The following is a 27,085-nucleotide window of genomic DNA, read 5'->3' as shown; positions in this document are numbered from 1 at the left end:
ATCACTGCTTTGCAGGATTGCTGTTCCTCATAAAAGCTCATATTGAATGGTGTAATCTGGAAGTGCAGATGCTCAGAAGGGTGGGATCTAGTGGTCAAGGTGGGTAGGTGGATAGTTGAGCACCCTCAAAATTTTCACTACTCTTGAGCCCTAAGGGAGCAGAGAGGACTGTTGGTGATAATCTGCTAGGTTGTGTTTGCCTTGTTTTTTCCAGATGCTGTCTAAACCCTCAGAAACATCTCTGTTTCAATTTTAAAATGTGCTGAGCACTTTCTGTTCCTGTAGGTGTTAGTGATGGAGTCAGGGTCAGTGCTTCTGTGCTAGGAGCTTTGAGGTGCTCCAGCTAATACGTTTCTGCCTTAAGGCAGATTACTAGTGTGATTTCTTGCTTTCTTTGTGCACTGTAGTAGACTTTTGCCTCTAATGGAGGAAGAAGACGCCTTCATTAAGTAAACCAATCTGGTCTGTTAATAAGGCACATTGCTATACTAGCAACTTACTAGTTGCCATAATAAAGGCGTTCAGTTTTCTCATGAAAAACAAAGGGTGTTGCAATGGCTTTTTTCCTTTCCCTCGCATACTCTTCTTGTGTTTCACATCTTACAAGCTCATTGTAAGATGCTTCATTTTGGCTTGAGCTTGGGGGATGCAGCTTGTCACCAAAGCTACAAGCTCGTTCAAGGTTGTGGTGGGCCTGATCCCCAGCTGATGCATGCAGGCATGATCTCATTGCTGCTCACAGCTCCAGCCATTTTTCCTTATTGGCAGAGGACCTGGCTGTAAGTGCTCAGCTGGGGGCAATGGAAAGGTACAGAATAGTGGCAGTGTTTGTGACTAAGATACTTAACTGCTTTGTGGTGAGAAACCAAAAGAAATAGCAGTTGGGAGTGCAGGTGTTTTTGTTTTGATGTCGTTTCACATGAAGGCAGTAAGCAGTGAGTACTGCCATGTAGATATCCATACCTGTAGGGTGCTGCAAAAACAGGACTACCTTTCTGAAACCATATTTGCTGCTGCTGGATTTCAGCACTGTTTGGGTAATTGTGACAGGAAACTGTGGTTTAAATATGGACTCTACCTTCAACTGCAGAGTCTCCTGATGTGTTACCATGACACATGACACAACTGAGCATGGACTGCAGTTTGTGTCAGTAGTGATTTACCTGCTCTGTCTCAAGCTTTGATTTGCTCAGGATAGAAAAGCCACCTGTGCTCCACAGGAGTGACTCTGCAACTTTTGATTCCTTCTGTGTCCTTTGGACAGAGCCTAGTGGTCTTGTGATTGTTATATGTAGCCACTCAAGGACCAGTCCAGAATCCTTGCAAAAGAGGATGGGTTTGTTGTTGTTTGGAACTCACTTCCTCAGTTCCACTGAGGGGAGGCGGGAAAGGGAGCAATGTGCCCGGAGCTGACTTGCTCCAGCTCTTTCACCTAGGACATGCTTGCCAGCTCTCCTGGAAGCAGTTGTCCACATTTCAGAATGATCACGTTCTTTTAAGCATTCCTTTGTTCTTCTCTGGAATTTGAAGTGACAGCTTCTTGCTCTGTGGTGCATTTCCTTGAGTTGCTTTGAATTTGCATGTATTCTACCAGTTCTAGCTCTCACATCAGGAGAAAAGATACCCTTGTGTCCTAACAGTAGTTGTAAAAATATATCTCTTTAGTGATAATTCCTGACAACTTTTTTGTAATACCTCCCAGTATTGCCTTGGTCCTTCTGGGATTTATTTCACTCTATTTCAGCTATGTGTTGTTTATAGTGTTTTGCTCACCTGTTCCCAGGTCTGTAAACGAAGGAGAACTTTCAATAACCAGGTGTTTGGGTCATTTTACTAGTGCTAGTGCTTCCATCGGGTGTTTTGGTTCAGCTTTTCACATCAGACCACCAGTAAGGCCTGGTAGGCTGTCACATGGGCTTTACTGTCCTTTATCACTGTCTCACAGTGCTGCAGCATTTTAGGGTAGGTGAGTTGGCATCAAATACACTGGTCCCTGGAATTTTGGGTGAGCAGTGGTCCTTAATTCATAGGTGCTGCTTCTTGATATTTACAAGCAGTGGTTTAAAAGTGCTGAGATGTGCTCTGAGCTCTGTGTTACGCTGGAGCAGTGTGGGGGATTAAGGGCATGGGCTGATCACGCTTCTCCTAGCCTCAGAAGACCTGTGAGAAGTTGTGTTACTTCTTTTGTTATACAAGTGAGACGTTTGCCAGAGACTCAGATGGTTGGGATTGTAGTGTGGCAACTCTGCAATAGTACGGGTGGCTGTCATCATAGTAAGGAAGGGGGGAGACTTGGCTGACCTGTATCTGTCAGTACAGAGTGGCATTGGCAAGAGGTGCAGAGAAGATAAACTTGCAGGATGATGTTGCACAGAGGACTGAGGGGAAACCACAAGAATTGAGAACCTGGGTGGAAGTGCATAGGGCAGTCAGTTCCCCCTGGATTTTCCTTTGAGATGGTGGCAGAGCAGAGACAGCATGAGCAACCTGGGCTTTGCTGCCTCTAGAGAAGGCTGTTGTCATGGGCCACCTTCATGGGCTGGTGTACAGAAGGGGATGGATTCACAGTGGGGAAGGAAAGAGCAAGGTATCTCTGATGTACTACCAGGAGAAAAGGTCTTCAAGCATGAGGTAGGAGAGGCCAGGAAAAGGGACATAGGGATGAAAGTTTTTGTGTGGTTTAAATCCTGTCAGGTGTGTAAGTGTGCTGCTAGTCTAATTTGCTGAACAGTTGCATGATGTACTGTAAGGAGCCTCTCAGTGCTGATACTCTCCAGTGTACAGGATCTGGCCTTCCTGCCAGGAAAGGACAAGAGTGCCAAGACATGTTCCTGAGCCACTATGTTCTCAGCCATAGGTCCTGTCTGTGTTTGATCCGATACTCCTGTGTGTAATTGCCTGATCTGGGCAGAATAACTGAGCTGTATAGGAGGACAGGAAAACCCTGTAAAAGGTTTCTGCAGCTCTTTTCCTCATTCTTCTAAATCTAAACCAGATGTCTGGTGTCTCATCAGTATCTTAAAACAGAAGAAAAGTTGCTGTAAGATTGCTTTGCTCAGAAATTTAAATTCCCACATTAGTTAAATTTTCTAAATTTCAGAGATTTAGAAATCTGTCTCTGTAGATGATGAGAGGGCATTTTTCCTCCAGGAAGCCACTCTTAAGAGACTGCGGTCCATGGGAAAACTTGCATATCCAAACCAAGCAGCATGGTTGAGGCATTGTTGTATTGAATGACAAATGAACAGCCCAGCATCCCAAACTGGTTGTGGATTTTGAAGGTGGTGTCTGTGACAGTGTATGATATCTCATGGATCTGAAGAATGAGCCGAGGAATAACGATTTCAAACCTTCCCCTCGTTCAGCTCTTTGACCACAGCTTGTAGCCATGCCAGTAAAACCAGCTGTGCTAGTGTTGCTGTCTTCCTGTTCACTAGTGTTGGGTTTGTAAATTGCGTTGTACAGCTCAGACACACATATGAGTTATACTGGGATCGCTGGGCTGGGGTGATGTGCTCATGTTGCCAGTATGGATGTGATCTTGCCTTGGAACATGAAATGTTAACTGCTGCAATGGCAGAAGGAGATTGACTCCTCCAGTGTGGTTATGCTGATGTACAGATGGAATACTCTGCCGGCTGTGCTGACCCAAAACATGCACCTGACTTCAAAACTAAATTTGTAAATGTCAGTTAACTTTAGCTTTTGTTTGGTCTTGGGTGCCCAGTTGTGGTGGATGTTTGAGGTTCTGAGGAATTAGAAATGCTCCCTGACTGGTCAGCTCTAGTCATCAGGCAGTGGTGGGGCATTAATCCTTGCCTTGGGCTTCATGGTGTGTAATCTGATGTGTTCTCCTTTTTCACAAATATAGTAAGTTATTTAAAGTATGCAAGTGTTTATCCATGTCTTTGTTTATGAATCCAAAAGATTATCTAAGCAAGTGTTCAAAAAATCTGGTTGGATTATCTTTTCTCATTGAGAATGAGAAGCCTGTCATCCACCTCTCCCCCTTCCTCCCAGAAACCCCTGACAGACTCCAAAGTGAAATAGCCAAGCTGTGTGTCACCAGTGTTGGAGATGAGAAAATTGAGCACGTAAGCAAGCTGGAGTAAAACTATATTTCTGGCATTCCCCTTCAGGTCCCAGCTGCCAGGTGTGGAAGCCAGCAGCCAGGGATGTGCTGTTCAGCCCATCGCTGATTCCCTGCAAGAGATGTGGGATATAGGTACAACAACCACTTCTCTGCCTCATGTGGCATGGTGCAGAGAGTGCAGTCACCTCTTCCCCACTGCAGGCTGGAGCAGCCATGCTGGTGCAGGCTGTCCAGGGAGCTTGAGGCTGTGGTTCACTCTGGGCACCTTGTACTGGATCAGCTGGTGTGAGATCCTGCAGCTGTCTTCTCACCCTTCTATGGGAGTGCATTTAGGTGTGTCTTGTTTTACACTGTGTTGGATGTGTTTGTCTGCTGTGCTGGGTGAGCATTTAGTGTTAGAGCAGATGATGGTAGGCTATCTGCTCTCTGATATGTGGTGCTGCCTGCAGGCCTTTCAACACCACCCAGGTATTAAAAAGGATGGATGCTTTGAGTTATTTGAAATAAGTTTTTGATGACCTCTTAACCTTTCCCAGTATAGAAAATAATTATGTTGCATCTTGGGAAGTAACAGCCTCCTTTACTGTGAATAATGGTGCTTTGAGACCTGGTAGTTGGAGGGAGGTAGGAGGTGGTCATGCTGGCAGTACTGAAAGTACTCTGAGATATTACAAAGTAGCAGCAGATGCCAATTGAGCTGAATCTGGATGGCACAAATTGCTCTATTGGCTGTCTTGGGAAACCTCAGGAGTCAAATAACCTAAGCAGCAGAGCTGCAGACCTGGAACCCTCATACTGTTGTTTTTCTGCAGTGGGTTTGGGAGGACTGAGGTCTCAATTTCTTGAGCCTGTATAAAGTGGGGGGCTAAAAGCAGCAACTGCTAACCTGGTATTTTCTCAGCTGAGGGCTGGAGGCCTCTGTGCTACTAGAGATACTGGTGAGTTGAGTCCTGCCTTGACTGGAGCAAGACCTGTGCTGATGTAAAGGCTTGGAATAGCTCCATAGTTATTGGCCCTGCAGTGTTGCCTGAGATTTTGGATGCAGAGCTGCCCTTCCTGTGTCTTAGTGTGGAGCAGTGCCAGTGGTTGGCTTCCTGGGGAGGGCTGTGCTGTGAGATAACAGCAGTGGGTGGCTGCTCACAGGGCCCATCGCTGCTCTGGCCCTGTGTGACAGCATCCCTACTCCTGAGGTTCCTCCTGGTCATTGGTGTGTGGTAGTTCAGGCAGAGCTTGAGGAACTGCCTCAATGATAAACTGAGGTGGGCTCTGCAGTGCAGTGAGTCCAATGCAGCAAGGGCTGGAATTCAATTGCCAGTCATGCCCTGAGTTTTCTGTTATCTAATGGATCTGTTGGATCTGTCAGTCCAGACAGGTTTTCAACCTCCAGCAGTTAGAGGCAGGTGGCACACTGGGGTTGATAATGAATCCATTATGGTAGGGAATAATACCTGGTCAACCCCAATGGTTGCTTCCTCAGTAGCTGTCCAAGCACACTATAGTCACTGTGTTAATTAGCTCTCCATTTCTATGAGCACAACAGCCGTAAGTCTTGGGAGGCTTAGCTCATGCTCCCGGTCTGATCCTGCAGGGATAGCTGGCTATGTTTACACTGTGCTTGTGTTTCCTTCATGTTTCACCGATGAGTTCCCCTTGCTCTTTCTGGTTTGCAGGCAGTTTGGAGAAGAGATACCCTTCTCCAGGGATCAGATTTATCCCCGGGGCACACGTCCAGAATTGCAAGCACCAGACTTAAGTCTTTGTGCAGGGTGCTGCTGTGGTGGGACCCTGATCTGACAGCCATGAGTAATGACTGGCATTCTGAGGCCCAGGGGCTTTCCTTAGAAGCATCTCTCGGCTGATGAGAGGCATTCCCTTGCCTGGGCTGTGCTGCCATACCCTAGCCGGTAGGAGCTGAGCGGGTAGTGACTGGGCTTTAGGCACCTGATGAGCATTTGATAAGGGTAGATTAAATCTGTTTGTGCAAGGTGAAAGTGGAAATGTGACATAGTTTATAACAGCATGAGGAAAACTCTCCCCTGGCATATACAGATAGATTCTAGATCTTGACAGCATTCTGCTAATGATGCTGAATTACAAAAAAAGGAAAAAAACCACATGGTTGAAGGATCTGTCTGATGGGAGAAAACTGTGGGAACTGTGTGTAGAGGGTGAAGGGATATGTTGGGGGCTCGTGTTTGAGAAGTTTCTTTTCAGTGGACTGGAGTAGGCTGTTCCTTTTGCACTGTTCAGAGCTCCCTTGCTGAATTTGGAGCGAATCTCTGAGGCGAGCTGAAGCTTGGGTTAGAGATGCACGGGGTGCAGCAGCCATGTAGCTCCAGCCGGGGTGGGGGGTTAAACTCGGGGACTGTTGGGGGGGGGGCGAAGGAAGAAGAAAAAAAAGCACAGGGAACACCGCCGCTTGCAGCCGAGCCCGACTGCGTGGGTAGAGCGCGGCTGAGGCAAACACCAACCCGCGCCACGGGAGACCGCGACTCGCTGCAGCGAGAGCCGTAGAAGCGGCGGGTGTAGTAAACGCGCCGGGCACGCGCCGCGGTGCGAGGTTCCAAAAATTGCGCCACGCACGGGGCGGGCGCTGAGTGTGTTGCTCAAGGCGTTAGCAGTGCTGCCCTCGCCATTCGCTCATTGGGCAGCCACGCAACCCCCAGATAAGGACGGTTAAGCGGCAGCACCCGCGCGCCTCCCTGCAGGGGAAAGCTGACAGCGCCCCAGGTCCGGGCGAGGGGCGGCGCGCCGCCAGACTCGCTCCTCCGCCGCCCGGCCCTGGGCCGCGCTCCTCTCGTTGTGGCACGGAGAGCGGCGCTGCCAACGCGCCTCCGGCCCCGGTGAAAGCCGTTTTGTCGACTGTGGGGCGCTACCCAGAGTGCTCAGCGCCACCCGGGTGATATTTGCATAAGGGGCTGGCCAGCCATGCCGGGCTGAGGCGAAGCGCGTCCCCTGCCGGCTGCCCGGCAGTGCCGGGCGTATGAATGGAAGGTACAGGATCCGCAGGGAGCGGGGCTGCGCTGTGCAGCCCTGGCAGCGCTGCCGCCGGAGTCTGGCCGGCCGTTGCATTTCTGTGGATTACAAACCTCTGTGCTTCACTCTAAAGACTTATAGAGAGATGGCTCATACCAAAACTATCGCAGTCTGCAGGGTCTTGCCAAGTATTTAGTATACAGGTGACACAGTACATTTAGTATGCGATGTATTTTTTTTTTTTGTAGCTATTAAATTGTGCTGATCAGAGTGTTTTTTTCTGATCTGCAACCTGTCCTGAAGCTTTTTTCACACAAGGTGCTTTTTCCTTGGCTTCAGTTGGGTCATGAAAGTGTTAGGTTTAATTTCTGCAAGTCAGTAATTAACCAGCTGTTAGTGCACATCATTTTCTAATTATAATTACAATAAGTACAATAATTACAATTAGCTAGAAATGTTGGCTACAGCAAATATTGAAATCGTTATGCATATTTTATGTGTATGTTGCGCATATGTATGAATTTAGCATTGAGTGGCAATTACAGTTGTTGTCTTTGTCAAGTTCTTGGTGGTGAATTTTGGCTAGTATATGTCACAGGGAACAATGATTTGGGGACTTTTCTGTTTGCAAGACACTTGTTTGTCTGTCAGAAGCCATGAAAAGAAGAGCTGTGTGTACCTGTACAATGCTGGTATCTGAGCAGTGCTGGTAGCATGGATGGGAAGGGGCCCTACTCCCAGGGGAGCATGTGCCAGCACTCCCATCTCTTGGGTGTGTTGGCTGAGGCCAGGGGCAAAGTGCTGCATGCTATAACACCACCTGTCCTGTGCTTGCAGGTGGTTCTCCTGGGGATTGACATAATTTCTGCATTAGTATCCCGCTTGCAAGATCGCTTCAAGGCCCAAATTGGCACAGGTAAGGGCTCTGTGTGTGCGTGCGGAGGGGGGATGTCACCATTGCTCTTTTGGGATCTGCTGTGGCTGCTGTATACAAAAGTGGCTTTCTCTCCACAAGAGCACTTGGGAGGCTCTTGGTGGTTTCAGGCTCTGCTGAAGGGTGGGAGGGCTGGTCTCTCCATCCAGGTGGAGAGAGAGCAGAGGGGCTGTGCCACTGTGAGTTTTCTTTGGAGGGATTTGGATGTTCACGTTTTCTTTCCTCAGTGCTGCCAAGTTTACTTGATAGGCTGGGAGACTCTAAAGACTCGGTGAGGGAGCAGGATCAGACCTTGCTGCTGAAAATCATGGAACAAGCTGCTAACCCTCAGGTATGCTTGATAGCCTTTTGCAGTGAGTGAGTGACTGGCTGCTTAAAACGGAGAACTTTTCTGTCAGAGGGTTTCCTCCTGTGGCTCTGTCTGAAGTGGCTTCATCTCCCTACACCTTGTTTTGAGATATTTGCATCTCTTGGGAGTGCTGTCGCATGTCAGGATACACATGGGAGTGTCAGTGGATTTCCCAAGGATGAGATGAGTGGATGTCAGAATAGTAGTTCTGGGTCTTTGTAAGGTACTTGCTTTCAGTAACTAAAAGTACTGTTTTAACTAGTGGGGAATTACGGTGAAGTCAGCACAGAACAGAGAATGACAGATCTGAAATCGTCTTCCAACTTCTTGTCCTGTTCTGCTTGGATGGGTGTAAAGCTTATGTTTAAGCTCCAGAGATGTCATGGTATATATCTGCTGGAAGAAAGAATCTGTCTTTCCCGCCTCCTTTCCTTCCTGTCTCACCTCATTTTCTGTCTTCCACAGTACGTGTGGGACAGGATGCTAGGAGGATTCAAACACAAGAATTTCCGGACAAGAGAAGGGATTTGCCTCTGCCTTATTGCAACGCTCAATGCGTAAGTCAGAACTTCCTGCAAACCTGTATTATGTATGCAAGCCTGGTCTGTGATTCACACCAGTGCTCTCTTGTTCTTTATTCCCAGATCTGGAGCTCAGAGTTTAACACTGAGTAAGATAGTGCCACATATATGTAACTTACTTGGAGATCCAAACAGCCAGGTAAGCTTTTGGTGTGAGTCACATCTAAAGGTTGTGCTGATTGCCTTGTTGGTAAGCAGGGCTCTGTGTTCTGCCTGGTAAATTAGCTAATTGTGCTGCTGGTGGTGAGCTCTGAACAATGCTGTTCATGAAGAGCCCTTTTTGAAGAGCCCTTTCTGAAGTGAAGTGTTGCCTAAACCAGCACAGAGTTCAAAAGAACAACATGAATCTGTAGATGATATAAACAGAGCAGGAAACCTTTGTGGGAAGGGAACTGCTGTGATTTGCAGTCTGAATGCAGGGGAGGCTGCAGGAAACCCTCTGGGCTTAGTGCAGCATCCTTCATCTTCAGAGATGAACCAGTCTGGGCAGGGAGGGCAGATAAGACCAGTTGGACAGCCTGGCTAGGTGTACTGCCAGAAGTTGTACAGGCAGATTCTGAATAAGGGGTGGAAGGAAAGCAAGATGTACTGGAATCCTAAATCAGCAATGCAAGCCACAGGAAAATACATGTTGGAAGGTTTCTGTCACTTCTGTATGCTTTTTGTCCTGCCCTGGACAGGACCTGACCTGAAACTAGATTCAAGTGTTAGTGAGAAGGTGGGGAAAAGGAGGGAAAGCAGGGTATAAACTTGTCATACAGTGTGTACTAGCAGGTTTTTTTTTCCTGTTACCTTCCCAGCATGGGTGACATGTGATCCAGGTCTGGTGTGTTTAGCTGGAAAGAAGCATGGGGTGGCCAACTGGAGAATGGGTTTGCATTGTTCAGGGAGTTAGCTGTAGTCCCATGGCTGTTGGGGCCTCCCTTTGATGAAGAGGAGGACTGAATGTGAAGCAGCCTTCCTTTGCTGGTTGTGCCAATGCAGGAGGATAAACCTGTTACCACAAGAAGTTTCTGAGAAAGTTTGATGTTCAGGGTCTTTCGTAGTTTTTGAGTTGTGACTGAGCAAGCTCTTATTCTTCAAGGTGGTGGGGGGGTACTTGTGGCACAGGCACACACCTTGGTCCTGCCGTTGGTGAGCTAGTAAATGAATCAGAAAGTTGGTGAGGGCACTGACACGTTTTGCTTCTCCGGTGCCTCTTCTATGTGCCTGACATAGCTCATTATCCCAGTATCCAGCTGCAGGGGGAAATGGGGCTGATCTCTTGGACCTTCTCCTGGGTTTGGTTCCTCATCCCCAGAAAACCCATGCCCGAACTGATCAGACAAATGGCTGTCAAAGTGTCTCCTGGTTGAGCAGCACCTGCCCTGGGCTCCCCTAGGGCTGCTTCTGTGCTGCTGGTGCCTTCTGTGGCTGGGGAACCTGGTGCTCGGTCTATGCTGCCCTCTCTTGGTGAGAAATGATGGAAAACCACATATCCGGGTCAAACGCAGTTTTCCCTTTTGTGGTGGACATGGAAGCTGTTCTGTTGCTGCTCTTTTCAGAAAGAGTAGTTGTTTTCTACTAGCATCTGGTATGACAACAGTATTTAAACTATGATTGGTTAATGCTCAATTTTATTTTTGAGTGAAACTTTGTTATTGCTGTTGTCGACTAAACCCAGTGTGATAGTAGTGGCTCCCTGCCTTACCCAGTGTGGGGTTTACCCAGTCCTGAAACTGTACCTCTGATTAACTTTATACACAGTCCTTCCAGATCATGCAGCCATGCCTCTGCTGCTGATGTGTGGGCATGGGCCTCAGGGCAGGGGGACTCACTTCAGGTGTGTGAGATGTCACTCACACACTGTTACTTCTCCCTGGTTGTTGGAGGCAGAGCAAGGCTGGGTTAGGGTCTGTATACCCAGAAACTGGGGGACATCAGAGAGTCTTTACTGAGCTGTGCTCAGAAGTCCTGCCTGGTTGCATATGGGGCTGGTGGGCAAAAGGAAGAGAGGCAAGACTATCAAGTTAAGGGCTGGTATGAGTGAAGGCAGGGGTTTGGGAACTGGCAGTGACCTGCTGAATGGGAAGGCTGTGGAGCACAGCGGGGTGAGATGAGCGCAAGTCAAGGGTTTTGTTTTGTTTTTTTTTGTCTAGGAAACAGGACACCTGTGTGTATATCTACCTGCCCTTTGACTCTTGCCTATAGGCGATTCTAGCTTTTGCCCACAAAATATCCTGTGTCTAGTCCTGATGCGTGCTGGTGCTTTGGTAATGTCAGGCCATCTTCTAAGAAGCAGAAATGCATGGCTTTGTAGGTATTTCTGTAGGCAAAGCAGATACCTTCTCTGCCTGATGGAGAAAGGGGGTTCAGTCCGAAAGGTGACACTTTAATCACATTGTGGCTCTTCTGTTGGGTGATGTGCTCAGCGATTTCTTGCAAATCAGTTTAGAAAACATGCAAAATTCATGGTGATTGATTACACCTCCCTTCGTATTTTGTTAACACAGAAACATACGTTTATAAAGTGGCATTAAAAATTGGTTTCTTTTATAACATACTAGCAATATAAGGTCTATTTGTATGTGTGTCCTTGCTTTTTTGATCTAGTAAATACATCTGTTGAATACGATGTGTGGAGTATTGGCAGAGTCAGGCGAGCTCCCTGTGTGTATCCCTATGTATGAAACTTTTCATCTTATGTCTTGACTGCCATTTCAGTTAAATTAGACCTCTTGATACTGCTAATATCTGAAATGCAGGGATGGAAGCTCCTTCCTGAACACTGTGCTAATGGCTATATTGGCAACTGTTGTTGAGAAATATGCAAATTTCTTCCTCCAAGGTAGGACAAGGATTTATCTAAATTACAGAGATGGCTGATGTCTCTCATGTCTCGCATTCAGGTTCGAGATGCAGCAATAAACAGCCTTGTGGAAATATACAGACATGTTGGTGAACGTGTAAGGGCTGATCTCAGTAAAAAAGGATTACCCCAGTCTCGGTAAGCTGTAATATCCTTATGTCTTCAGTATTTTGGGGCTGCTTTTTATTCCCTTCCTTCTTTTAAAAGGCTTCAGGAGCTGCATGACTGAACCTTTTCCTGGGATCAGGGTTGTTCGTATGTGTTTTTTTTTATATCATACACTCAGGTTTCCCTTAATGTAGGTCCTTACCTTTGGCTACGGATGCCACAGCATCTTTGGAAAACCAGTAACATAACAGATGTGTAGTTAACTGATTTAAGATTTAATGTGATGATTTTTTTTCTGGATGTTCTGCATGTGTAGAGGGGACTCTTCAGAGTAGCCTGCATTTATGTAATTTAGAAGAAGGAAAACCAATACAGTCAATATCATCAGTTCCAAGGCTTTATTAAAAATCAAAACAAACCAAAACCCAAAAAACCTGTCTCTTCAAAACTCCCAACAGACCGCACCAAACAAAAAAACCACCCTAATTCCCCCACCCCAAAACCCAAGCCCTGTTCCTCTGTGTCTGCCACTTCAGATGCAGTAAGAAGTTGCTCCGTGTTTTGCAAAAACCTCCAGTGCAGAGGGTGGAGTGTGGTTAGACCTGAGGATGGAGAAGATGGCAGTGTGTCAATGCACAGAGGGAAGAGGCAAGAGGTTATTTCAGAGGTGGGGTGTATGCGAGGGTAGCCAGTACTGTTGCCTTTGTTCTCCAGTGAAAATACCTGCTGCCACAATGTGGCTGAAAGTAATAAATTCTCTGGGAAGGATTAATGAGATGTGATAAGGATCTTCTGCTCCACCAGGCCTGTGACACAAATGAGAGAAGCATCAGGGCCAAAGATAAATGTTGGGTGAAGTTGTTTTTTTAGGAGTGGGTTTTGTGGTATTTCTGCAAATATTTAAGGTAGGTGAAGTAATAATGAACTGGAAATACATCTAGAATTAGACATGTTATGTCTTCAGTATTATAGTATTTCCATTTGTATCTTACACCTCTGTAGATTCAGTTGTTTCTCAGTTTCTCTTATCTGCTGTTGCATGCTGTGATACTTTTATTTTTCAAGTAACTTTCTTCTACAGTGACATTTTGGACAGTGCTCCCAATGACCTGAGTTAAGCAAAATTTGTCCTATAGCATCTTAAATGAAGAGATTCCTAAAGATTAAATTCATCTTTCATTGTGTATTTCTTTACCTTTCCAACAGGTTGAATGTAATTTTTACAAAATTCGATGAGGTCCAAAAATCTGGAAACATGATCCAGAGTTCAAGTGGTGAGTAGGAGTATTTGCATTTTCTTGTTTTAAGCAGTTTTCAGTTGGTGAGGTGTTCAAATGGACGTGGGCACGGAACAATCATTCTGTTAAGGGAGAAAAGTATGGGCGATCAGAAATATATACATAGGTTTTGCAACACATAAAATTGATGTTCAGTTGACCTGCTCTGTCTTCATAGTAGTATTGGAAGGAGAATGCTCCTTGTCTGAGACTAGTAGCTTGCTGATTTAAAAAACAAGTGTTTATTACTGCTTTTCTTAAAGATAAGCTTATGAGCTAGTAAGTATTTTTAATTAAGTATCACTCATTTTTTAGTAATAGAGTTTTGAGAGAACTCTTGGTGAGGGAATTAATTTTTCTGCCAACAGCTGGGTAGAGCAGAGATGAAGAACATGGGTTCAGTGCTGTGGGTTCCTATCAAGCCCCCACACTCTGCAAGGCCAAGAGCAGGAGAGGCGATGTCCCCAGTCTTTCCCACCATGCACTCAGAAACCAAGAGAACAGAGGTGTCTCTGCTCTTTCGAATGAGAAAAAATACCTTTTTCACTTCTAGGCACCATTCTTCTTGCCAAATCAATTTTTAAAATACAGTGAACTTTATTCTTGCAGGACCTAATAAAATTGACTTATTTGAAAAGTCTGAAGTTGTATTTTGGATTATTCAGAAATGTGGTGTGGTATTCTCTTGTATGTTTGGGAAGATGAAGACTTAGTGCAGGTTCCTCTGTGATGGAATGGGTTAAAATTATGCTTTTGCATAATGTATTTTGGTACATGAGGCTTACAGTGGCAAAAAGGTGCAGCTGAGAAACAAATGTCCTTGTACTTTTTTTTTTTTAAGGAGTGGGGGAAATAAATATTTAATCCCTTAGCAAACATCTTAAGACTTACAACCTCCAGGTGTTCGTTCTGAAATCCTAACTCTAACTGAAACAAGCTTAGTGCTGATCCAGCTTCTCTGCTTTCTGTTTGGCTAGGCTAAGGTAGAACTTCTGTTTTGGTAGTAGTGGAACAGAATGGGCTTTCAAAACCAGGAAGTTCATTTGATGCATCACTCCGCTATGTAGATTGTGTGGTCTGGATTTTGAGGAGGCAAACATGTACTCTCTGGTGAGAAGTATTGCTACATGGTCTTTTTAACCATCGTCGCTTTGGTGGGATGATGACTGTGGGTGGGATTTCTGTTGAGTTTATTCTTTTGGCAGAGAGGGAAGGATTTTTGGAGCTTAATGTACCTCTAGCCAAATTTAAGCTAAGTTTACGGAGGGTTTTTTTCTAGCCTGAATGAAAGTGATCTTGGTAGAAAATTATGTATGTCACAATGGATTAGAAGAGTATTTAGTCTGAAATATGTGGGGTACATGTAAGAATCACATGAAGAGGAAGAAACTAGAGTTAGTTTATTTGTGGTGTGAGTTTTAGCTATGTAATCATTTTAGCATTCACACATCCCAGAACAGTACCAGAGACATCACTTGTGAATCCTTGGTTTTTGAGAAGTGGCTCTGGTCTCCAGTCTGAACATTCTAGTGCATGGTGTGATGTAATTCAAGGCTGCTGGCACCATGAAAAACATCAAAAGAAGCAAGATGGGACAATTGGGATGACTTGTTCTGGGTAGGCAATTCTTACTACCATCTCTTTCCAGGAAAGCAAGCCATCTGTTTTAAAATTGCCAAAGAAGGATTCCATAGAAACTTTTTAAAAATTTTTTTAAATACATGCAAGGAAAGCATCTATGCACATTAGATCTTCTAGTTTTATTAGAATTATTTTTTCTTGTAATACCCCTTCCTCTGTCACTGTTTTGGTGAATTTGAAGACTTAATGTTCTTGCAGGTACAATGCCTGAGACCTTACACACACTATCTCATGTCCTTGACTCCATCAACAGGCTTTTTATGCTTCTTGACACAAGTACTCCTGTGTTCCCCACTCTGCTTAATATGATCTGCTGATGTTTCACTGTCCTTGCTTGCACTGTGTCTGGATGCAGTCCTTAGAGTGTGTGTGTGTTAGCATTTCTCCTCTGTTGAATATCGTGTGTGGACACAGACCAAAAGTAGCCTGGGGGAAAGGGAGCTGGGGGGAAGTGGAGGAGTATTAAAGGGTCAAAGAGAGCAAGGTGTGGAAAGGTTAGGGTATCCCATTGTTCTGCCAGAAACATTTAATCTTCCCTAACAATAAAAAAAAAAGTGTAGTTGCATGAGTTATTTTTAAAGTAGCTCTGATTTGTGAAGCTAATGAGAACATAATTTATTAATATCACTTTTTGTGTGTGTGAGGGGAGGGTTCAGTTCCTTGTAGTCCTATAGGCTGTTTTGTTGCTTCTTCCTTGCCTGCCAAGCACAGCACAAATAACAGCATACATGCTCACCATATCTACCGTGTCGACAGCTCTGTGCAACTTTCAGCTTATCTTTTTGAGGTTGTGTAAGCCAGTGGAGGACGCTTATCTTCACTCATAGTCACAAGCTTATTATGGCCTAAAAGCAAACCAAATTTGTCAGGTTATTTGTGTCCCTGACACTTCCTGGACCTTTTGAACAAAGGTGGCACTTTCAGCTGTTGTCAGAGTCATCAGGAAAGATGATGGTAAATATTGCTCATCCAGATGATCTGCCTTTCTTGGGAAACAGCTGTCTCAGTTTTATTAATCCTCTTGAGTCTGGAAGAGTCCAGCATTGACTATGGGGGCATCTGTCTCTGACTGTACTGCTGCCCCTTTTAAATTATAACACTACTGGCCAAACATAGCACTTTAACCTTACGTGTAACCTAATGTATAACCTTTGTGTTACACTGCCTGGATCAGGTGACTTCAGGCCATATGGTGCAGTTGTGCCTTGTATTAAAAGCTCGCGTTTGTGCCTCTCTGTAGCTGCCATGTACTAAGTCCACCTCTGTGCAGGCTGCGTGAGGGTCGCAGAGGTTTTGGGAGGCAGACTGACAAATGTTTATGCAGACTTCAGTCTGTAAGCCCTTGTCAGTATAAAATGGTGCTGTGGAAGGAGGAGAGTTAGTTCGCTTGCATTGGGGTTTCTGTCCTGGGCTGCTGCCTTTATCAGCAGCAGAACAGACCTGGCTGAAAAGTAACATGCTTCACCCTTTGGGGAAGGGCTTCTTGTTGCTCAGAGCTAATGCATGCCTCTGAAATAAAGGTTAACTGAAGTTATATCATGACTTCCCAGCACACTAGCAAAGGTCAACTCTAACTCTTTTTAAATGTGATCTTATGGGTGAATATGGTGAATCTCTACTTCTCTGCTGGGTAGCTCAGGTGGGTAACTAAGAGCAAGCTGTTGGCTGAAGTGTCACTTGGAACCTAGTGCTGGCCCAGGAACACTGGAATTGTGCTATTTACAACAAGACTTGAAAGTGGTTGTCAGACCTGACTTACTGCAGAACATAGCTGAGCTCGGCAGGTGGGAAAGTAACTGTGGCTTCTTAAATGGTGAAATATGGCGAAAGAACTGGTTGAAGACGAATGATGACTAAAACTGGTCTCTTAGCACCGAGGCTGCTGTTTGGGATAACAGTTTCCTCTACCAGCTCACTGAGGATTCAAGTAAAAGTAAGCAATTGCAGCAGCATTATTTGGGTATCAGGAGTAATTCGGAGATCAGCGAGTATGCTGCAAGTTGTTCATCATTTCTTAACTAATGGTTTGCAAGTCACAAACAAACGGAAATCTTAGTCTGCTAGAAAAGGTGTTTCAAATAACAGGGCATTTTCTGATCCCATAAATCCAATGGATCAACGCTAAGCAGAATGTGATTTTTAAGTCTATGAAAATAATGAATGTGGTTTATATTAACTTTCTGTACCATGGTCCTTTAGTGCTGCTTTGAGTTTATCTTGAATTGCTTGATATTTTTTTTTGGCTAGGCTTTGTTTTTATCAGTTAGTAATGCAGGAATCAAATACGTAGTTGGGTGTGGGGGAGGTTTGCAGAGTAGTCTGAGGTGTTCCATTAAGTTGTAGGGAGGTTTTGACACGCCTGAACTATGCTGCTTGTTGCTAGGCTACCACCAGCCTTACAGCTAGAATTGAAGTTAAAATCCATGTTGGATTTCTCGATGATTCTCAGTGCATCTCTGTTTTGTTATTTGTCATATAATTAGTCAGCTTCTTGAAGCAAAAATTATAGTTTTTACTCCTTTGGGCTTTCAGCAAGCTAATTATTTTTGTGTAACTGCTTTTGCTAATTATGCAGATGCCTTATTCTGGGACAAATATATTTTCATCATGCCAGAGCCAATAATTGCCAGCTAGTCAGCTGCTGTATTTGTGTGGCATTGTGCAGTGATCCTTAGTTGGATGTGATACAGAGAGAAGCTATTTGACATAAACAGAGACTACAAGAAATTCATGGTGTATGGGTTTCTTTGGTATTATGTCTGGAAGACCTGACCATAAAGTGTACAGTTTTTTCTTGTATCTGAACTGTCTTGATCGAACCTGGATTTCAGAACAGATTAAGCGAACTGCTGAGAGATACAGGCTGATAGGAAATTATGACTCAGACCAAAGCTATTAGTAATCAAAGTATTTCAATGTTGTGGGTATTTTTTTATGGTCATGATCATTGCAGTATCATAATATGACATTCCTTGATGTAAACCCCCATTTTTTACATAAGTCACAATTTGGGGGAAATGATTCTACATTGGTGCGTGCAGGATTACTGTGGTGGTGAGCCAGTATGGTGGTACCTGTGAGTAGAGAGGGGATTGAACTTCCTAATCTATGTTGAATTTTGAGTTTACTTGGGAGAGCAAGATTTAGGGGTAGTGGAGGTGGCAGTGGTCTTGGGCTGCAATGAAATCAAAGCAGATCTTAAAGCCAGAAGTCTGGAGCTGAGATCTCCCTCACAGATACTTGCACTGAGTAAGGCGAGGAGAGGATGCGATTTCAGTAGTTGCCTATGTAAGTTCTAAGAGTAAGCAAGTTAATCAAAACAATGCTAAAATAGCAGGTGTGATAATTCTAGTTACTGAAAACCTATGAAGAAGGAGCAGTGTTATTCTCGAGTTAGAACTACTTCTGTATTTGAAATATTATTTGAAGTAAATGTGCTATTTGCTGTATGAATTCTCTTTATGAAGTTGAAAACTTGAGGCAATTAGATGGAAACCAGAACTATTCTGGATTCCTGTGTTTTGCTGGTAATAAAGCTGAGTTACTGAACACTATTTTGATATTTATTATAAGGAGGACAAATCACCCACATTTTTGAAGCAATTCCATGCATCTGTGGGTGTGGTATTGCTTGTTTGTCAACACGCATCCAAGCAGCAGAATTACAGACTGGAAGGAGGGGTGGCTGTCTGTGTTAAGACAGATTGATTTAGAAGCAGCAGACATAAGTCCTTGTGCAATTCAATTTCTGTTATGGCTTGTTCTGTATGAATACTGTTTTCGAGTGGAAATAAAAAATTAAATGGAAAATTAATTTCATTGACTCAGTGTTCCTATGGCATGAAGAAAAGCAAGGAAATACTTTCACTTGCACAGGGGCAGAGAGAGCAGTAATGGCCGAGTGATATTTGAATGAGTACTATTAGCTCATAGCACATCCTTGTGGAAGGTATAAATGGACAAGATGAGCTCTGTGCCCTTTGTATTACACAGCTTTGTAAATAAGCACGTTATTGCCTCCTGGACTTTAGACTCTCAAATTCAGAAGGGAGGGATGTGAGCAAGTGGGCATAGGAGGATGCATGGGGCTCAGCTGAAAGCAGGCTTTTATTTTGGAGGAGAGGTGGCAATCGCAGCCTGCTAGGTCACACTGAGTGAGGGTGGAGAGTTTGCTGGTGGCGAAGTTGCTGAGAGATGTACTGTAGGGCTGCTCCTGGAGCACAGAGCTGTTCCCCAGCATCTCACTGGCACTGCAGATAATGACTACAGGGAAAGGTAGGTGCTAATGAATGTGCCACGGGGGGATGGATGGGTTTATTTGTTAGTGTCTGAATATGTGCCTGCCAAATTTTCTTTTTAATGGTGTGAAGAGATTGAAGCAATCTTGCAGTAATAGTGGAACTTTAAAAAATAGCTGTAAGCATCTGTAGCCTGGCGGCATCAAGCTCAGTTTAAGCTTTCATAAAATATGATAAATGATCTCTTTGGCAGGGCAAAGGAAGAGGATGTGTGTATATATACGGGAACAGAACAGGTTGTGAGAGGTGAAGGACAGGTATTTTCAGATGCCCTTCCTGGTCTGTGATGTTTTAATGAGGCTTTCATTTCTTAACTGTTCCCTTTTGCAGCATCAACTGGGAAGATTATTTAAATCGGTTATAAGTACTTTTGAATTAGTATTGAATCATAGTTCCAAGAATGTGCCAAATGGAGACATTGCTGGCTTTTCTGCATTTTTTGTTTCAACTGCATTTCTGTAACACGCATGATATCTGCAGAAGTCGGAGGGGGCTGGAGGGGACTAGGTGAAATAGAAAGGCAGAGGAACTCCGTGTCTATTCACCTGTGGAGAGCTAATTTACAGCATGAATGCATGTATTGCATTTATTTTTGGTACATCAGAAGCCTGTGCTTTTCGTCTTAGCATTTGGAGGAAGTAATTTCTGTTAGCCATCTTTGCAAAAGCCCTATCTTTTTTCTTCCCTCTCTTCTCTCTGTTCAGTGTACCTGTTGTCCTGTTGAAATCCTTATTACACTGTGGATGTAGCAGACTAAATTTAGGAAGTGTGAGATTGTTGGTATGAGTTGTACAGACTTTGGTTTTGTATTGATTTTTTTTTTTTTTTCCATCTTGTCTGTCTCAAAGTGCAAGTTAATTTGCAGCTTTTTTTTTTTTTTGGTAATGGAATAGACAGTGGAAATTACCTGGGCAAATTGGATGCTGTGGAGTTGATATAATGTGCCATGTTTATGGGCAGTTCTTCATTTTAGGGGCTTGGGTCCTTTTGGAATATTATGGTTTCACAAGGGCGTTTATTACACATATTTTCAGACCAGGCAGGGGATGTGTGTGTGGTGTTACTTGTGAACAGCAAGTAAATGCCTCCCAACTCCAGGAGCAAACCACCAAAATCTATCTAGGTTGGTTCTCCTTTTCATTGCGTACTGCATCACCTGTCAATGGACAGTGTCACCTTCTACAGCTGAGATAGCCTTTCACTCTGGCTGCTCCTTTCCCAGTCAAAAGAGTAGTTCTTAAATTATTTTTCCAGAGTTGGAATTGTATTGGATAATTAATGTACTTAACTGCTTTTTAAAGAAAACAAGCACATATTTGTTGTTAATGAAGCATGATGATTTCATCATGCTGTGAACTTCTCAGCTGTGAAAGATTGTCTGGTGGAATGAAGAGCCTGGAGCCATAGTCCGGCTAGTCTTATCTGCTGGGAAATGTCTGACCTCCAGGTCACCATTGGTTGTCTGAATTGTGGTAGTAGCAAATGTCAGAAGAAAAGTAAGTGTGTACGTTGTTAGTGCTATTGCGTCTTCTGGGTTGAATCTGAAGTATCTTGATCCAAAGATTCCCTTGCAATGAAGCAGTATACCAGAGTTACTTTGGTTGTTTGTGTATCATCACTTCCCTAACCCCTGATGGTTTTTTATGAACACAGAAATGCTGTTTTGGCAAAGCTTTAGTGTAACCAAGCGAACCACTCTTACCGCTGCATTTCATGATATTTCCAACAGACATGCATGAAATGTAGGCTAGAGGAGTGGCAGCTAAATGGTGAGATGGTGCTGTTTAGTGTGGACCTCATGAGCAAAAGATCAACATGCACAATTCCATTAACACTGCTGGAGGTTAAATGCATAAATAGCCTGTATTTTCTGGAGATAAGCTTCTTTATGCAGGGCCTGTTCTCTTCCTCTTTGGTAAAAGTACCGTGTGAATCTGAGGGACCTCAATGGTTATCTTAGAGAACATGCTGCAAGGATGAATCTGGAGTGCAGTGTCCATAAAAAAAAATTTGGAATGAATCAGAAAAGATCCTACACCCTTCCCATGCAGACTGCAGTAATGTCTGGTAAAGCTGTGGAGGTGATCACATTTCAGTAATGCATAGTAGTGTTGCTATTTCTCTATTGTAGTTTTGTCCTCCAGTTTCTTGTGTGTCTTTTGGTGTCAGGTTGTTTTCATCTGTAGAATAAAGCCTCAGAGCTGTAGTGGTGGTTGTCTTTATCTCTACCAGTTTCCTCGTATCTTCTGTGCTTCTTTGCCCAGCTGGCTCTCCATTGTAGATCTTTTGTTAGAAAGACTTTAGGGGTCAAGGCTGGAGCAATCTTAACTCCGACAACTTCACAGGAAAGGACTAACTCTAAATCTCATGGTTTTGATGTTGGCTTTGTCATTCATTATACACAGCATCTCCCGGGGGCAGATTTGTCAGTAAGATGGTCATATGCATGTATATGCACCACATATCAATCATTCTGAACGCAGCAGTGATTTTTAAGTCAGTTGTTTTAATTCTCAACAGTTCTCTGAGAGACAGGAGTACAAATTACTCAAATATCCTAAAGGAGGGCTTGCACTCTAAGGACAACCTGTTGTATGTAAAGTATTCCATGCTTATATATTCTGCAGATTTGTGAAGCTTATTTGACATTTGTTTATGTATTTCACACACTCAGGCTTCAGCACTTGTGGAAGCCCAGTGAAGTATGTCAGTGAGCACAAGTGAAGGTGTCACATGCTTTCTGCTGCTGTGGAAAGAATTACAAAAGTGTGCTTGACATAAGAGACTTTGTCTGAGGCTTGCAAATAGCTTAGGCTCCACAAAAAGTGGTGAAGGGGTGGCGGGCAACTTCTCCCTTTTTGTATGTTGGCTGGGTGCTGGGTTCTTGAGACTAGTCTCCTGATACCTCTTCTAAGTGAATGCTCTGGCCTATTTCTATATAGAATCACTGTCCCAGTTAGAATTAAATTGCTGTCCTTAATCAGCAGCCTCAGCAAAGGCTCAAGACTGCTGTGTGGGGGGGAATTAAATTTCTTGCACCTCTTGTGGAGCACTTTGAACTGCTGTGCTGCTGCTCATTTATTCAATGAGATCTGTTTTCAGGTTGAGCATGTAACAAGTGAACTGAGTTTAGCTGCTGTAATTAGCCGCCTCTGAGGACAGCAGTCCCCCTAAGGGAATGGGTGAACTACAAGATAAGCTTCTATGGGCAATAAAAGTACATGAAATGTGTTTCTCCTGCTGGTGACAAAGAGCATCCCTGCCCTTGCAGAACAGGGTGTGTATAGTGTTAACCACAGTAGCTGCAGCTTCTATAAGCCTGAGATTTTATTCAGGTATCTAGACTGAAGAGCCACCTGGGTGGTTTCTAGAGAACCTAAGAGCAAATGCTTGCAGGCTTGAAGGTCTTCTCAAACATAGTCACTTTTCATATTGAAATCATTGTCCTTAGGCTGGATGAGATTAGGCTACCAAGTCCACTTATGAGAAAGACATACTAATACAGATGGTGTATGCAGTTTTAACATACAATGATAGAACAATAACTGCAGTTACAGCCATATGAGTTGAGGGCATGAAAAGGACCTTTCTTCTAAACACAGGAGTGGACAAATGCTGATTTGTTACTCCATTGGGAAGTACAGTTAATGCATTGTCTGTACTTGTCCCTCATCTGGCATTACATTGCCCTCCTCCTTCATTATGTTTGGCTGAAGTATTTTGTTGGTATCTCAAATATAGTGATGTGAAATAGAACAAAACCAAGCTATACTAAATGCATCCTATTTTTGTAGTATTAACAGAGCAAACACTGTATAATGACTGGGTTTCCTCTGCCTGCTGAAGGAATTAATTCTGCCCTGCTGCTCTGTCAAAGGAATCCTTTTGTTGCATTGTGCAAAGCAGTCTGAGTCTCTTTCTTGTTTATTCCCCTGAAGCCCAAAACTGCAGACAGCCCTTGAATAATCCTGGCTTGGTCTACACCCTATGTGTAGCCTTCATGGAGCTCACTGCAGCCAAATCTTCACGAAGAAAACTGCGAATGGCCGCTTCTTTGCAATTGGCCTTGAGACAAGCCAGGTGAATTTTAGTACAAACAATGAATGCACTATAGAGGAAGAGGTAAATACCTTCATTCATTTTACAGTGTCACTTGCTTTTCTCAAGAATGGCAAAATCTGTAGCAACTACACCTCCAGACCTGCTCCTTTTCCTGTGGCAGACCTGTCCTGCCTTCCTGCAGAGCTTGTCAGGGCACTACAGAAGTCCTTTAGATGCTTGACATGGAAGTTTCTGGTACTAGATGCAAATACTAATGTCCAGTGAATATGAAGCATATCTGGACTTCAGTCATTGGAGACCAGGATGCATTGTGGCTTGATCAGAGAGTAGGAAACATAGGAAAAGAGTAGATAGGAAAGATAGGGAAAGGTAGGAAAGCAGAGGTAGGAAAGATAAATTGACTTCTTTTATTTTTTTTTTTTAAATTCCAAATCTGCTCCCTTTGTTGGACTCTTTTTCTAATGATTTCACAGGAAATGAACAGGACCCTTTGTTAAGTGCTGGCTGACTATGTTTTAATAGCCTTGTATGGCTGTTGGAGTTATGACTGCTCCTAGTCTTTCAGAGGGAAGAAGGAAATAAAAGGCTTATATATGAAACAGTATTGGTACTGCTTCTTGCAGTGTTTTCTGTACGCAATTGTGCTGCTTCCACCCAATGTAATGGGACTGTTCCCTTTGGGTAGGGGGTGGCTAGAAGAAAGGTGCGTATGTCTTTAAGAAATCATACATGTCTTCCACGTACATATCTCCTGAGTAATGGGACTCCTGTATAGTGGAGCTCCTAATGAGAGCTGACATTTCTAATTAGGCCTGCTTTGTGAAGAATAGGTCTAACTTTGTTCTCGATCATTTATATTTTTCCCACTGATGCCCCCAGCTCTTACTTCTGAGCAGGAGGGAGCCGGGGCAGTCCTGGAGCCAGCCATGGCGGGGAAAGGATGGGCATGCTTCTTTGCTGCTGCAGCTCTGCCAGTGCACTTCAGCTTTGATTTACACTCCTGCTGTTTGAGCTCTGTGCTGAGCAGGAGCTGAATCTGCAGAGACCTCTAATCACATAGAGCTTCTGTGATGTGGAGAGACAGTCACGCTCCTTTTCACTGGAGACTTAAATAAGATCTGATCCCAAGCTTCCACGGGCAAAATGTTTATGCACCAGCACACTGAAACTTACTCTCTGCCCCATCCCCCTTAAGAAGCTACATATTTGTCTCAGTGCTTTCCTCAGATGTGTGTGTGTGAGATATGCTGGATCTTGGCTTACTCCAGTGGACTTTCTTCAAGGATCCAAGTCTGGGCTGGGTCTTGTGACCTTGCTGGGCCTATTGTGATCCTTGCTTACTACTCCCCTCCATGTTGCTCCTTGAAGCCTATATATTATCATGGGCTCGAAAACAGCCTTCTCCCTGTTTTTGTCCAAACTATTTCTCATTTACAGCAGGATAGTATAAGCAGCTTTGTGTACTCTGTTGCCTGAGAGACATGTGGTAGGATACTGGAGCACTAGGGGTTTTGTAACGCAGGTGAACTGTGTGAGGTACTGTGGAGTCACTTGAGATAAACATGAAGCCTTTATTTTGTCTAGCTAGTCAACATTAAAAGTAGGATTAAAAGCTTAGTATTTTGGTTGCAACTCTTTTTTGGTAAAGGTGATTGCTTGACAGCTGTGGGGAGCAATGTCTTTTGTATAAACCAGGCAGGACGCTCCATCAGCTACAGCGGGACATTCCCTTCTGGGCCTCCAGTATGCTTGTGAGGAACGGTTTGGTCCTTTCCACCAGCTTCCTCCCAGTAAGGCTGGATCACAGAGCTGTCCAAGCCAGTACAATTTATGTGCCCTACAAAATAAAATGCTCTATACTGCCAGTTTGAGAATGTTTGACTGTGCTCTGCAACCTTGACCAGTGATGACCCTACTAGCTGTTTTTGGAAGCAGGCGATTTCTGCTGTCATGTGACATGGAACCGATTTCTATAAAACAACATACAGTACAAACACCAGTAGAAGCCTGTGATGAATAGTCTTTTAATTTTTGGGGTAGAGTCTTGACTCTTCTGTATCTGTGATGTATAAACTGCTAATTCTAGAAAACCTCAGATTTGGAAATAAGACCTTTTGCGGCAAAAGATTTTCAGTTTGTTTTATGTGAGTTCAAGTAGTTAATGTACTACAGGGACTGACGGGGTGACCATATGCTCTCTTCTTCCGTGAACTGGCAGTTTTTTCACTTTGAGGATGACAAGTGAAACACTGGAACAGGTTGCCCAGAGGATCTCCATCCATGGAGACTTTTAAAGCGTGTCTGGATGAGGCCCTGAGCAATACAACTTTGTTAGCCCTGCTTTCCGAAAGAGGTTGGATCACTTGACAACCAGACATACCTTCCAAACTAAATTATTCTGTGATTTTGTTTTTTTCCTGTGGTAGGAGACAGTAGTTAGCTAAGATCTCCAAATTAACAAAATGTTTTTTGTGTATTTCTTTGTTTTCCCTTATGACTTCTATAGCTGTACATGTTAGTAAACTAAAGACAAAGATTGTCATTTGGGATGGTGCATTTGTCTGTCACTGAACCCGTCATCAAAAGTGATAACAGGGCTAAAGGCAGAAGAAAATGTGACCTCAGCTAGCAACACAACCTGGTGTTGGCATGAGACAGCTGCAAGCCACAACAGAAGCACCTCTGTAAGTGGCAGCGTGTACACCCTCTGCTGATTTGATGTTATGCTAGAATCTGAGAATACTTTATTCTAGTTTTATTGGTCTGTCATACGTGTGACTGTCAAGTTACATAAGGGCATAGTTAGTGAAGAATGAATATGCAGATTGTTCTGATTTTAATAGTAAAACTTAAAGCTTGATATTTAAATGTGGATATATTCTAATTGTTTCTCCGAGGAGCAGCTTGCTACATATCAGTAGGTGAGACTATTTTGTTCCATTTCATCTTCGTGCTGTTCTTCAAAATAGTTTTTTTAGAAGCCTTCTGAGACTTTGCATGTAATGGTAAGCTTTATTTTGCTGGCTGAGCTCTGTGTTCCAGTTCCCCATATAGAAAAGTTAATGTTTCCTTTAGCTTATGATGCTTGAATGTTTATGGTGGGGTTTTTTTTTGTTGTTGTTGTATTTTTTGTGTTTTTCTTGTGGCATAGTTAAGGTTTTGACCTCTTTCCTCATGGTATTTGCAAAAGAAAGCTAAGTAAGCTTGTTTAAATGTAATCTAGGTGACTAAGACCCACCCCATCCAAAAAACCTGCCCATGTTCCAGGCAGTAATAATCAATGGTTCTTTCTGTCAGTGGGAGGGGGTTTCCAGATGCTAGCAGGAATTAGTAGGGTTCTGGTTGTAATGTTTAAAAAACAAACACAGAACTACTACAAAACAAAGAGGGAATGGAAGTTTTATGGCCCATCTCCTCTGTTCTGCTTTCCAGTCTGCAGGTTGTGAAGTGGGTGGATTAGTAAAGACCCATGAAACTTTGCATGGGAAAGAAGGCAAGGCAAACAGTTCAAAATGACACAGACTGGGGGATTGACTTCTTATGAATGCCAGTATGTAAAGGTGGCATTGAAACTCACATTTCCCAGTAAAAATACCTGATCTTACTTGCTTTCAATCTCTGGAGCAAAGCTGAAAGAGAATCTGTAGTTGTCTGTCATGTGCTGTGCTTCATGTGTGCCAGTTCCTCTGCTAATTCTTCTTTAAGTGAAGGCAAGCACAGATGGTTGTTGAAGAGAACGAGATGATTTGGCAGCATGCTGATGTGTTTGCAGGAGTGAGACTTGGACAGGCTTGAAGCTGCTTTGTTGTCATTGCTTTTAGTTCAAAATTTTTATTTAGAAAGTTGAAATTCTTCAGTTTTGTCCCTTTTTTTAGTTTATGGTAGGATTCATTTATGGAGGCTTTTTTTCATTCGAGT

General features: G+C 43.8%; 1 protein-coding gene and 1 non-coding gene across 5 annotated transcripts in view; one reads left to right on the top strand and one right to left on the bottom strand.

The window, feature by feature from the left end:
* The window catches only part of CLASP1 (cytoplasmic linker associated protein 1), a 173,397-nt gene that overhangs the window by 38,976 nt on the left and 107,336 nt on the right, over window positions 1–27,085 (top strand). For all 4 annotated transcript variants that reach the window (XM_057430127.1, XM_057430126.1, XM_057430125.1 and 1 more), the window contains exons 3-8: window positions 7,907–7,985; window positions 8,231–8,334; window positions 8,818–8,909; window positions 8,997–9,072; window positions 11,822–11,919; window positions 13,096–13,163. In XM_057430127.1, coding sequence (XP_057286110.1) covers window positions 7,907–7,985; window positions 8,231–8,334; window positions 8,818–8,909; window positions 8,997–9,072; window positions 11,822–11,919; window positions 13,096–13,163 — 517 coding nt within the window. The remainder of the gene's footprint in view (window positions 1–7,906; window positions 7,986–8,230; window positions 8,335–8,817; window positions 8,910–8,996; window positions 9,073–11,821; window positions 11,920–13,095; window positions 13,164–27,085) is intronic.
* LOC130610467 (U4atac minor spliceosomal RNA) lies at window positions 6,653–6,770 on the bottom strand. The gene has a single exon (XR_008975057.1). It is a non-coding gene; the product is annotated as a U4atac minor spliceosomal RNA (small nuclear RNA).

This window comes from Pezoporus wallicus, unplaced genomic scaffold, assembly GCF_028554395.1.
Source record: "Pezoporus wallicus isolate ANWC-B61680 ecotype Strahan unplaced genomic scaffold, APGP_CSIRO_Pwel_v1 contig_5261, whole genome shotgun sequence".
NCBI classification, from domain to species: Eukaryota; Metazoa; Chordata; class Aves; order Psittaciformes; family Psittacidae; genus Pezoporus; species Pezoporus wallicus.
Note: the sequence above shows the minus strand (reverse complement) of the source record. Positions and strands in the feature narration are given on the sequence as shown.